General features: G+C 37.6%; 2 protein-coding genes across 2 annotated transcripts; both read right to left on the bottom strand.

Annotated features, from left to right (window-relative positions):
• Positions 1-212: 212 nt before the first annotated feature.
• On the bottom strand, positions 213-3,644 carry APO1 (APO RNA-binding protein (DUF794)). The gene is made up of 5 exons (XM_086230158.1): positions 3,429-3,644; positions 2,790-2,879; positions 2,635-2,708; positions 1,360-1,724; positions 213-1,222 (listed from the first exon to the last, which is right to left on the bottom strand). The coding sequence occupies exons 2-5, from the start codon at positions 2,842-2,844 to the stop codon at positions 385-387; spliced, it is 1,332 nt and encodes a 443-aa protein (XP_086086284.1). The 5' UTR covers positions 2,845-2,879; positions 3,429-3,644; the 3' UTR covers positions 213-384.
• A 1,335-nt stretch (positions 3,645-4,979) lies between these two features.
• Positions 4,980-13,101, bottom strand: LOC147297435 (kinase superfamily with octicosapeptide/Phox/Bem1p domain-containing protein). Its single transcript, XM_086229967.1, has 9 exons — positions 12,944-13,101; positions 8,937-11,891; positions 8,761-8,841; positions 7,889-8,041; positions 7,384-7,547; positions 7,146-7,293; positions 6,862-6,984; positions 6,253-6,340; positions 4,980-5,423 (listed from the first exon to the last, which is right to left on the bottom strand). The coding sequence occupies exons 2-9, from the start codon at positions 11,814-11,816 to the stop codon at positions 5,221-5,223; spliced, it is 3,840 nt and encodes a 1,279-aa protein (XP_086086093.1). The 5' UTR covers positions 11,817-11,891; positions 12,944-13,101; the 3' UTR covers positions 4,980-5,220.
• Positions 13,102-13,337: the final 236 nt, after the last annotated feature.

Genomic DNA, 13,337 nt, shown 5'->3' on the forward strand with positions numbered 1-13,337 from the left:
ATAGTATTATGTGGTGTAACCAATCCAACGTGTAAGAGTATTGTTTGACAATATATTTATATTAGTAGGGTATAGTATTAATAATATCTACCCATATATCAGTTATAACACATAAAGTGGTTATACCACGTGACAATATATCGGTTATACAAAATAATTTATCACTGTTATGGTATATATAAATTGACAAATTGCCAAAGGATATCATATCGTGAACGCAAATGAAATTCCATTGTCCATTTAGTAGCTCTAAATGTACTTGTTCAAATATAGACGATGTTTCTCATAACCAACTTAGAGTAAACATATGCTATTGAGAAAATGGTCCCACGAAAACAATATACAAGCCTCAAAGTATCCTGCACAAAAACAAAGTCTTTTTGTTCAGGCAACTAACTGTGCCTCTTCACTATCAGGGACTACAATATCAAGCCTCATCATGGGCTTGTATTTCTCAGGGATCTGTGCACCTGCCTGCCAGCACACCTCTACCACTGCGGGAGCCTTTCCATAGAACTTCTTGAGTGCACCACCCCCTAATGGAGGCCCTTTGGGGTCTTTGACATGCCATACATAATTTGGAGGGAAAACTTCATCCACAGTAGCATCCTGCCAACCATGCTTCCCATCCCTCCATTGGTGCTTGAATTCCCCACAAAGCTTTGCATTGTGACCCCAAGGTCCCACATGAACCTCTGAGCAATACCCACATGCCTTCACAGTGTATTTCTTCATCAGCTTTGTCACTCCCAACTTAACAATTTCATATGCATTTATCGTCTCCTGTGCAATCTTAGGAAGATCTGATGGCAGTGGATGTGGAAACCGCCCACTAGCCCCATGTGTATCGAGATGAACAAGGGAAGACGGATTTGCAGCGCACCATGGCTGAGGTTCGTCAACAAATCCACCACGATCAATCACTTTCTTTCCAATCATTCGGATAGGTTTCGTTCTACGACGTGAAGGGTACTCAGCTATGTCCACACCAGCTTGGATGCACAGCTCCACAACAGCTGGAATCCTGTCATATTGAAATCTAGTTTCATGCTTAATGCGTCGACCAAAAGGGTCATAGAGATGATATGCCTCGACAGGTACAAGTATGTCATTGATGGAACCCCTGATCCATGAGTGGAAGCTTCGGCGCTTAGCATTGGTTGGACCAAGACAATCCTGAATGAGATGACCCGACTGGGCCACATGAACCTCAGAGCATTCACTGCAGAAGAGCTAAAACAATTTAATGTTCCAATTTCTAACCTAACTTGCTAAAAGGTTAGTAGTTAGTACAGAACTATATACACCGCATCAGAAGTTGTGAAAGATGGATACAACATATAACTAAAATATACTTACTTGCAACCATATACAGGAATAACTTGCAACAGCTGCCCAAGGCCTTTAATTAAAATTTTCCAGGCATCCAGTACTTTATAAGCAACAGGAATTAGATCAGGGTCAAGTATTCCATTTTTTGGAGGCTCGAGGGGCTTCTCTATGCCCTTCTCTGCAAGTTTTTTGTCGTCCTTTGAAGCCTGTTTGATCTTCTTTAGGGGAATAGGAAAGGGTTTCTTCTTTTTCTTAGGTAGTATAGGCGGAAGATCCACATTTTGGGGATATGCTTCTCGCTTCCTGAAAGTTGGTTCTACTCTAGGCTTCCTACTGGCAGAACAGATAGTTCCCAATATACTTCCCCCTTTATGAAGTTTTTCATGCTCAAACTGCATTTTAAATAAAACTTAAGAGTGAGGTTCAGGACGAAACTCAAACTCACAACAACATATATGCATTTACAAATTAAGCAGGAAGTCAAATAATGGTAGCCTCAGGGTGTAACACCACAAGGAACGCATATAAGAAACAAATTAATTTGTACTGAGAAACACAATGTCATATCTATGGGAAAATATTGATACCTTTTCATCCCTTTTCTTTGTATTTATATTTATAAATTTCATTTGTAGTCTTACATGGAAACAAACAATTCTGCCTCAGTTTTGGGTGACCAACCTTGGTGAAATCACAAAGTTGAGCACTCGTCAAACCAATGCACCAAATCATTGAAAACCAACAAAAATTCCATTATAAGTTTACAGTTTTCAGACATTTCTAAACAGTTCCAGGAGACAGACAATCACTAGGACCCCAAGTATGCTGCAATGACCACATCATGGTGAATTATATATACCAATCGCCTTAAATCATCTTTGACAATTAAATCCTCTGTCAAGGCATTTGCATAGTCCCATCTCACATCAAGACCACAAAGAATTTAAAAGGTTATGGATAAATTTACTCAACGACATCCTGCAGATGGCAATTGGAAGGTGCTCACTAAGTTATTTACCTCTTAGATGATCCAGAAATGGAAAACAACATTGGCCGGTCTGTTAATGGATATTCACATCCAATTGTGCCACAATATATAATCAGGAATTATTTGGCGCTAACATGAGCTTGTGTACCAAAAGCTCAACTAAGAAAGACGATAGCAATTAGCAACTGCTAAGGAACTGGATGGCGTTCTTGCAAAATAATTAGCCACACACATACTTGTAGTACAGTTCCACTATTAACAAACAAGCAAGACAGTAAAGGACAGCGAAAGGACAGCGAAAGAGAGAATAAAACCTTCAACCCAAGATTATATGATCTTGCAGCTGACAATTGAGGCCGCTTGAACTCAATGGTACTGAGGCAAGCACCTACAGAGTTGAGCAAAATCAGTACAAGTTCTGTAAATTTGTTTCTAAAGATAGTTAAAGATAGAAAAAGAACCAGATCACCTTTCGGAGATGGTTCCCAAAAAGCACGGGATACTGTTGGAGGCTTCTGGAACATCTATCTATGTTATTATCCCCAGAGTCAGTTGTCTCCTGGTAAAAAAACCAAGTACCACAAACATAGTGTGAAAATCAGAGATAATGTTTAACCCTTTAACAGATGGTATAGCTTTTATGTGCAGGACCAATTATCCATGCTCTCATTTCAAAGCCAAAATGTAATAGTTGAGCAATATTGTTAATGGGTTAACGACAATATGTCAATATGAACTAGAGATAGGAAGAACATGCGTATTCGACCAAAAAGAATCCAGTACAGCACAACATCTCAACCCAAATGCAACTATTTTCTTTTCTTGGTCAGAGGCCAAAGCTAAAGCAAATGTTGTTGCTTCTGCACACCCAAAATGCCCAAAATCCTGCACCCACTAAATCAGGAAGACAATAGACACTGCTTCTCACACACTCACATGGTAAGATTTCTTTTCTACAGAAATCTCTCATTTCTACTCGATGGGTCCAGTGAGGCTTTTTCTCAAACATACTGTGCGCGCTTAAAAAAAACAGAGGATCGGCTAAACAAACCCAATTCTCAATTATGAGACAGTTATCAGTTATGTATACAGAAGTAGAATAGCTCACCTTACGAGTTCGTTTTGGAGTTGGCAAACACTGATTGATGAACCACTCTTAGGCTGTGACTGTGAGCACTCTGAGAATACAACAGCAGGTAGCCTGGTAAGAGTTTTCGTGGGTGGATATAATCAGAGCATTACGTGTAAAATTAACAGCACTAAGGCACCATCATCTTCATCTCTTATGGAAGGACATGGTTGTCAACATAATATCTATATGAGCAAATTTCATTTGCTTCTGACCTATGTGGCATCAATTTATTCCACAGAGTTTTATCTTTTATTTTTTTTATAAAATACAATGGATAAATTCATGTAAATTGGAATAAACTAGTTAGAACAAAGTGTTGAGGTTCGTAACTAGAAATATGAAATGTGATTATAAACTAGAAAACAAATGGGAAAAAAAAAATTCATTTTTTAGATTGTTCAGTAAAAAATTAATGGGTCCTAAAGTTTTTTGTCAAATTGAGCCCAATGCCCAATGCCCAATTCAAATAAATAAAATGTTATTATTTTAGTTTTTCCTTAATATCCTTTTTTTTTTTCCTTTGTGATTTGGAAGAAAATCAGAGTTAGACTCCTATCAATTAATTATTCATTTAATGATATTTCTCTTCACAATTCACTATGTTGAGAGGTGACTATCTAAAATCGTCAAATAGTCGGATTCAAGACTACTATATAAAGAAACGAATACAAATGGTGTCATATCAATTAGTTCAGGTATCTGAAGATGTAAAAGACTAAAACGGGTCGGGCTGAGCTGGCCCAAACCTGCAATTTTGGACTTTAAATTGGGCCGGCCCAAGTTTGGCTAATTGTAGAGAAGCCACCACGGCACCACCTTCCTTTTCGAGAGGATAGCTATCACGATTCACGACCATGTAATGTAATCTAAGCCATCTATGTATTCCACACGTAAAGTTTACACATTATAATTGAGATTCAACAACCACTAGTCCACTACCATTGCAAGTTGCAACTCCACTTTTTCCATACAACTATAGAAGAATGCTTGCCTCGTGACCCGTACAAAGAAACTTCTTCATTGTATTTGTGCATTTATAATTTATTGGCATCAAAGTGTCAGAAACTGAAACAATTAGGCCCGATTGGTATCTTACTTAAATTTTTTTTTTTTAAATGTGAGCTTTCAAATTTTAAAAATTTGTTTGGTATAAAATTTAAAAATAATTTTTAAATTTAAAAAATGATGACAGTTAAGAAAGAATAAAGGGTAAAAAAAAAATGATATTTGATCATTTTAAAAAACATACATGTTTTTTTATTTTTTTTAAACTGTTTTTAAAAATGGTCTACCAAACACATTTTCTTGACTAAAACTTGTTTTTGTTGTTTCTGAAAAAAAAATAAAAATTTTAATAGACTACCAAACAGGCCCTTATATTTCTCTACTTTTCTTTTTATTTTCAAAAAGCTGTCCTTCGTCCTTCCATTATGTTTAATCGAGTCTCCCACTTCCTTCCACACGACCAAAACTCTACTGGAATTTCATCATCGTAACACCAAACCTTATTTCACATTGAATGCGATATTGACACAAGTACCAAAAGCAAAGTTTGTATTTACTATGAACACAAACAAAAGATTTACAGATATAAACCAATTCTTCCTTTTTATGCACCAATACACAATCATTCTGTTAAAGTAATGTTCACAACGGGAGCCCTTCTCCCTACTCATATATAATACACACAACCTATATGAAGTATAAAAAGATTCTTATAATCAGCTCGGAAAAAGCTAATATTGCATGAGGGAATCATCAATCACTGCTACTTGGGTACCTGGTTCGGTTGTTGATGACCTTGTGGTTTAGTTTTGCAAGCTGCAGTCATCACACGCAGGCGTCTGGCAATTTCCGTAAAAGATGGGCGGACAATAGGATCAGGGGCCCAGCATTGCTCCATTAGCAGCTTCCATTCAGAATCACAATCGCTTGGCACAGGTGGCCTCAATGTGTTATTCACAATGCCTCCTGCAAGCAAGCAAGAAGGGGAACCAAAATTAAGTGCAATTTCCAGCATTTCTTTCTCTAGACTCGATTGCATACACGATAATCAACAGGTGAGCAATGAGCACATGCAAAACCAGCAGCACTAATCGAAGTCATAGCTAAGAATAGTTGTCTTAACAAGTGCTCTTTGTGGATCAATAAGTTTCAACTCCCCGAGCAATCAGATAGTGTAAGGGTTACAGTGAGGAATATCCATCAGTGCACACAAGTCCAAAACCAATTTCAGCCACGAATAATGAACTTCACAAGAAAAAAATGCTAGATCACATTTGTTATGGACACACATTATTTCAAATTTTTTTATCTCATGTCATTAATATATTACTTAATAATAAATTAAATGAATCTAACCAATGCTATGCAGCATTGACTTCAAGTTTTTATCTTAGACCATATAGAATTTGCTAGACTCAAGTTTAACATTACGTCCTGGTTTTGAAATATTTGAAGTTAGCATTCTATGACAAAAGCAAACATCTGTTTTCTGTAAAGATTAATAAGATGCACAAGTTAGCCCAACCGACAGCCCTAAACTCAACTGAATCTGCCAATCTACTGTAACCCAGAAGTGAACATTAGAAAAAGTATTGTTCCTTACCAAAAAAAAAAAAAGAAGTAAATATTCAAATAAAAAACCAACCAGGGAAGGACCCAAGCATCAAATTCTTGAGAGAGTTATGTTCTTGGATGCAGGTTCAGCATTTTAAGCAAAAGTTAATAAGATCTTAAATGTGCTTCGACATTGGACTGAAGCCCAAGAGACATCATGAAGAGAGAGGTTGGTACACACCTATGATTGCTCCATAATGCATATTGGCATAAGGCTCCTCACCAGTAAGAATCTCCCATAAGACAATACCAAAGGAGAATACATCAACCTGCCAACAGGTATAAAGTGGCTAAATTACATGCATCAACATATGGAAAAAGATTGGCCAAAAGATATGAGGACTGAAAACCATAAGAAGCTCTTTTTTTTTTTTTTTTTTTTTTTTTATACGAACCACAAGAAGCTCTAAGTTTCATGCTTTCAAATAAAAGAGAAAACACTGGATAACTTTTTTTCTTCTTTTGGCCTCAGATATGTATTGCTAATACTATTTTGAACACACACACGTAAACAAGAACTGTATCATCCTAAAAGACCACAAGAAACAGATTTAAGAAAGTCCGCTTCTGTTGGATTTTATACTATATAATTCTCATGATTATTGCACACTATCCAGTAAAGTTAGTTAATAATTTTCCCTGTATGAATTAGAGTATATACGGCCTGTGATTTTAAACTAGCATATGCCCAGTTCTCTTTAAGTGCATTAAAGAAACAATCAGCTGAATGGTGGGCTGGTCATATTCTTCTTCTGCCGATCAGAACAAGAAATAAACTGTAGCATCCTACCTTTTCAGAAACCTTACTACTGCTACCATTAAGAAGCTCTGGAGCCATCCAAGGAAGGGTTCCCCTCACACCACCAGTAACTAAGGTATTTCTTTTGATTTTTGACAAGCCAAAATCTCCAACCTGCAAAAATAAGCATTTCCTGCTAAATATTTGTTTGATTTGGAACATAACTGTTCAGTAAAGAATAAAAGACAGTAAAAGGCAATCCAATAAGCAAGATTCGTCATAAATTTCTAATCAACTATAGGATCTTACAAAGATGGCAATAATTACACAAATACCTTGCAAATGGGTCGTAAAGGGTCTTTCAAGTTAACTAGCAAATTGTCACATTTCAAATCAAAGTGCACTATATTTTTTGAATGCAGATATTCCATTCCAAATGCTGCATCCATAGCAATAATGAGCCGCTTACGACGATCAAGATGCCTGAAAATTCAAAAAGCGAATAGATGAAGAAGATTGGAGGGAGCACTCAAAAGATTGAATTTTTCACATAACTAAAGACACAGATATTACCTCTCCTTGCTAAGTAAAACATGCCTCAGAGATCCATTCACCATGAACTCCGTCACAGTGGCTAGTGTTCCTCCTGGTCCATCTTGCACCACACCATAAAATGCCACCACATTGGGATGGTGGAGCTTCGAAAGAATTTCAGCTTCACGCCAGAACTCAACAGTCTGGAAATAAATAAGTAAACAAATAAAGAGGATCACCAATTATTGATATGTTATATGACTACTAATTAATGAGCACAATGCTGGAGGTGAAGGCTACCCTCCACCAGCCAGCACCCAGAGGTTATCGTAAATATCTGAAACCACCCCAAGACTTGGCAATGGAGGGATCACAGCCATCTAAAATTTAAATTATGGATCATTTATAGCCTTCTTTTCTAAATCCCATAATGGAGATATTCTTGCCTTAGACTTAACAATCATACTTACAACCTCACATGCCTCAGTCTGACACTATGTGCTAAGTGAATTATTGAGCAAGAGAACAATCTGTTCAGACTCACCAATCTTTCTTGCTCTGACGAGCGCCCGGTGAAACAGCTCTTTTTTATACGCTTAATGGCAACATCTGTTCCCCTCCATTTTCCATGATAAACAGTACCAAATGTGCCAGAACCCAATTCCTTAAGCTCTTCAAGATCTTCATTTTTTATGATCTGCAATGAATTCATAGATATAGCCAACAATAGAATTAATACAAGCTTCATAAATTTCCATTGCAGCAAAGGGTACATATGATAATCAAAAGGGAAAAATGCATAAATGTCATCCAATGTCATGTCATGGCATGCATTGCAAGATGGTCCATCAAACACTTTCGATGTGTACAAGTTGAAATATTTTTGAGACTAGCATAACAAATTACTTGCACCCTTGCAAAGCATAGCAGAAAAAAGAAAAAAAAAAAAAAAAGTTCTGGATAACAAGGATCTATGTAGCATAGACACAGGACACAGGTTATATGTGATACATTCTTTTTACATAATGATTTAGGTCCAGATAGTTGTAAACTAGGAGTTGGAAGGGTGCAAGCAATGGTAGAGGCAATGAAGAAGTTTGGAGCTAAGTTAATGATGGCAATGCCATGGTAGTGGATTGGTGGTTTCCATGATGGTAGAGCCACTGAAGAGGAACATGGTCGGCAGAACTCTATGATGGAAAGGCAAAATTTTTGCTCCCAAATGCAACATAAGGATATTGAAAATTCTTTAAGTAGAACTACTAAGTTCTACTTAAACAATGTTTTAGCTTTAATTGAATAAGGATATTGAAAATTCTTATACACAAAAAAACAAAAGGATATTAACAGAATAGAAAAAAGGGCACTATTTAACATTTTCATATTGCAGGTAGAATAAAAAAATGACTACCATACCTGCAAGGTACTAATATCAAAGTCTTCCAGAGAAAAATCAACAAGAGGTACACCTGTGTTCTGAACATTTAGCTTGCCATCCTATAAGTGAGAAGAGCAATTGAAAATTGGTCAGAGGCAATAAATATGGTAACAATGTGATTTACTAGTAAAAGAAATGCAACAGATAAAGATACCTCATACTCTGATTCTTGTACCCTGTGATTTACCCCATCCAACTGCTCACTTTCAGTTCCCTTAAGTTGAGAAGGATTGTAATCTGAATCTATAATTATGGAATTTGGTCCAGTTATACCAGACGAGTCTTGCTGAATATCCTCATCAAAGACGACATGAGCGTCAGTGTGACCAAAAACAACTACATCAGACTTCAAAGGTGGATAGCTGTAATCTACTGGAGCTCCTTCTCCAATATCTGTCAGCGGAGATGAGAAACCCAGATGGTCCTGATCCATAAGGGAAACATCTTTCCTTACAAATTCATTCTCAGCCAAATTTCGGAAATATGACCAATGCTTAGGATCAGGATTCTCCATGTTCAAGCTCAAGCCAGTTCCATCCCCAGGAAGGCCAGAAAGGTCTCCTGAGATTCTAGCTTTGGAAAATATATCAGACAGAAAATCACGGGGAAATCGATCATTAATATCAATAAGGATATCTCCCTGCTCTGGAGTGGCAACACCAACAGCAGACTTCCCAGGAGCAACACCCACAGCAGAATCATCTGTAAGCTTGCCAGAAGTTTCTTGACCAGCTGTTAGTTGAGTCAGCCCAGTTGCTTCTTTATCATTGATAGTTGGGTCTTTGTAGTTATCTTTTAGCCAGCCCATTTCAGGTTTTTGTACCTTAGACTCGAGCCCCTCATCATAAGCATCAGAATTCATTTTATTAATATTTTCAGACTGCAAAGTGACATTCTCATCATACAATTTATCAACAGAATCCGCGATTGGTTGTGAGTGATCAGGACGTGCTTGAGTTACCATAAACTGAGAACCAAAAGAATCACCAGATTTTGACAAGCGGTTCAATTCTGCTTGCTCCCTGGGGATCCGCTCAGAATGATAGACACGATGGGGAACCACAGGCGGTTCAAGGTAGCTAAAGTCCATAGAACCAATCTCAGAGTCACCATATTTAGAATCAACCTCAGAGACATCATAACCAGGATTAGACGGTTCACCGGATGTGTGAAATTGGTCATCTTCATTGTTCTTCTTCCCAGCATTTACATCTTCAGAGGTCATTGAATTCTGTCGAGGTTCCGGGAGATTTTTGTTGCTTCTTGTAGCCAACAAAGGTGATCCTGTCTCTGCTTCAGAATTAGCAACTGAAACTTCATCCCTAGAAATATAATTTGGAACCGAACCATCATATGGATGTAGAGAAGCAGTGTTCTCATTTTCTAAATTTCGAACTTTATCAGTTTCATTTATCTTATGGAGAGAGCTCTCTCTTTTCATTCTTGCTTCCTTTAGTGGAGCTTCCTTGTCTAAGGATTGAATTTTCTCAGGTTCATTTAACTTCTGGGCTGAGCCATCTCTTTTCAATTTCATCTCCTTTATGGGTAACTCTGAATCTTGCTCATGTATGCCACCATATAGCTGCTCTTCAATCAAGCCCACCTGTTGAGTTGGGTGTCCATAGATAGGCATAGAACCTATGTTTTCTCCAGGTGTTGCATAGTTAGAAGGGTGAAAACCAAAACCATATTGCAATGGAACAGGTGAGGGCACGGAAGTCTGTCCATCTTTCCCAGGGAAGCTCCTCATATTGTGGAGAGTTGACAATGGATGTTGTCTGCCTTCTCCATTATGCATATTCTGTCCCTGGTAAGGTTGTGAATTGGATTCATAAGCACTTGAAGAACCTGGAAACATCGATTGAGAGGATTGAAGAGCTGAGGAAGGCACATTTGCTGCCGAAGATGCAGTGCTAGCAGCAGCTGTATCAGGCACAGCTCGACTGCTCTCCCTTTCAACATTTAGACCGAGTAACTCATCCAAATTGTTGCCTGAAGAACTTGCCAAAGCAGTTGAATTCTTTCTTGAACCTAGGTCCATACCATTTACAGCAACTACATATTGAATCTCGGGATCACCCTCCATGCTGTCTAGACTAGAGTGAGAATCCTCCAAATCAGCACTAGAAAACAGGAACATTCTAGATTTCTGTGATCCCCCATCTTGTAGTACATTGCATTCCTCCATCATGTTTTGCAGATCCTCATCACAAGAAACAGAAACTAATGCATCAAGATCCTCACCAGGAAGCTGATATTTTATTGTATGAGTTTGATCATAAACTGTCAACATTTTCTGCATAAGGTCCTGCCAACAGATATCCTTGTTCATCCGAAGAATCCGTGTTTCACCTCCAACATATCTAAGCTTTCCATCACTAGGACGGGGCAAAATTTTACCAGCAAAGCTGCAAAGGAACTTCACTTTCCTCAATGAGCTATCAGGCATTCCTGAAGAGCCATAGCCATGAAGACCTCGATTGATGTCATTTCTTGATGAGTTTTGTGGTGATCGCACTGAATCATAGTAACTCTTATCTTCATGTGCAGAAGAAGCCTTTCTTTCGAATTCCTGGGCACGACCTTTCTCTACTGAGTTCAGCAAATCAGACCCACTTTCGGAACCTATATGGCTAATTCCCAGTATGCCTTTTAAGTCCATATAATTAGGAACACTATTAGGATCACCAGAAGCATGTGGAGCTAATTGCTGCCTCGGGTTCACCCTTTCCCGCATAAATTCAAGAGCAAATTCCTCACCAGTAATGGAGTAATTCAACACTGGTCTAGATCCAACAGAAACATTGTAATCTGGAGGCCGCATGTTACTGTTAATATTACTCGATGGATCCTGGAAAAACCTCTGATTGGCAGACCCATGTCCCTCATTTCTAGTTTCAACAGTATTGTATCGAACTTGTTCGTAGTTTTTCCGTTGATCCATTGTACCTTTACCCAGATTTCTATCCATGTGGTCTAACTTCACCTGGACAAGCAACCAAGCCAAAACGCAGTACATATGACACATGAACATGTTCCCATGGGTAGCCAACTGCAACTTTTGCTAGTAGAAAGCATTCTTCCAATGCAGCAATCCTTAACTAGGAACCTAGGTGGAGCAAATGAGGTACCACTATATCAGTTAACCCGAACGATAATCACTAAGCCTGACAAATGTATAAGAAAACAGCCTTCTCCAACATGGCAGAAGTCAGAGAACTTAAAGCATCTTAAACAAATTATTCAATAACTCAAATTTCATCAATGATTTGAGAAAGGAAATAATACAGCTATATTTTAGCAAAACAACCTCTCATAATTATTAAGTTTCAGAAATGCACGATAATAACATGCATCATACATGCAATCATAATGAAAGCACACACTTTACGCTTCAAAACAGGCTTCTCTAAACAATGGAAAAGTTGTAAAAAGTCACTTTAAACTTTAGAGGAGCTTTCTCCTTTCTCAAGATTTATTTAAAATAACAAAAATCTTAACTTTAAAAATATCATCTCCTATTTTCCTTCAACTCTGACCGGACAGACAATCAATAACCCAACTAGAATCCAAAAGATATTCCGCAATTCACATTGTTTGGATCAACTTGAGACTGCATCAAGAATGGTAATTATGAGTTGCATGGTACCCAGCTGTAACAATTTTCTCAGCAAACAAACCGCATATAGCTATTCAATGAGTATACAACTCAGTTTCACGATAATCATACTAAGAAATAAAAAATAAATGTGAATAATTAGACAAATTCATCAATAAATAAATAACTTGTGGAATTGACTAGATTAGAATATTGTTAGACTAGAGAGACTAAATGAGACTTGAGCTAAATTTTAAGACACCGACATGCAACTCAGATTCAAGATCAAAAACCCACAAAATCAAACCCAAAAGAAACCCTAATTGAGTTGACAGACACTAAAAACCCAGAATTCGCAACAACTAGGCCAGAATTTCGACATATGAGCTCCGACCCAGACAACTTCATTCAAAGTTAGTTCAAAATTTAACATCAAAACCCACAAAAACAAAAAACAAAAAAGCTTGTGAGAGAGATCCAGCTGAATTAGTACAAATATGAGTGAAACAAACACAAAACCGATCCTAAAAAACCAAAAACGATGAAGATTAGATAAAACTTACCTTAAAACCAATAATCATAGATCAATGATAACCACAAACGCTGACTGTGATTACCCCTCTCTCTCTCTCCCTCTTACACTCTTTCTGACTCTTATGGTTGAACTTTCTGAGCTCAAAGACTCTCTTTTTTTCGTAAGGTTTTTTTCCTTTATTTTTTTTTTCCTAAAGAAGATTTTGGGGTCTCTGATTTTACGGCTTTTCAGAACGGTAATGATTTGAGACCAAAAAATACGAACGGTAATGATTTTTTTATCGTGTTATTTTTTATTTTTTTATTTTTTTTGCACAGTGTTATTTTATTATCTGAGGAGTGAGATGAAAGTTGGCGTTTTGGAGGGGATTGGGGAGCGCACGCGTAATAGAAGCTCGTTGACAACACGCTCGGCCACTTGGC

Source organism: Dryas octopetala, chromosome 1, assembly GCF_963921425.1.
Source record: "Dryas octopetala chromosome 1, drDryOcto1.1, whole genome shotgun sequence".
NCBI lineage: Eukaryota > Viridiplantae > Streptophyta > Magnoliopsida > Rosales > Rosaceae > Dryas > Dryas octopetala.

What these genes read in the sequence shown, in the direction of transcription:
- APO1 (XM_086230158.1), bottom strand. Translation starts at nt 2,844, where the DNA reads ATGTTCCAGAAGCCTCCAACAGTATCCCGTGCTTTTTGGGAACCATCT. An exon ending in TTGGGAACCATCTCCGAAAG is followed by an intron (nt 2,709 to 2,789) that starts GTGATCTGGTTC and finishes TCAACTCTGTAG; the next exon opens with GTGCTTGCCTCAGTACCATT. An exon ending in CATATAATCTTGGGTTGAAG is followed by an intron (nt 1,725 to 2,634) that starts GTTTTATTCTCT and finishes TTTAAAATGCAG; the next exon opens with TTTGAGCATGAAAAACTTCA.
- LOC147297435 (XM_086229967.1), bottom strand. Translation starts at nt 11,816, where the DNA reads ATGTTCATGTGTCATATGTACTGCGTTTTGGCTTGGTTGCTTGTCCAG. An exon ending in TTGATATTAGTACCTTGCAG is followed by an intron (nt 8,042 to 8,760) that starts GTATGGTAGTCA and finishes AATTCATTGCAG; the next exon opens with ATCATAAAAAATGAAGATCT. An exon ending in CGTCAGAGCAAGAAAGATTG is followed by an intron (nt 7,548 to 7,888) that starts GTGAGTCTGAAC and finishes ATTTATTTCCAG; the next exon opens with ACTGTTGAGTTCTGGCGTGA.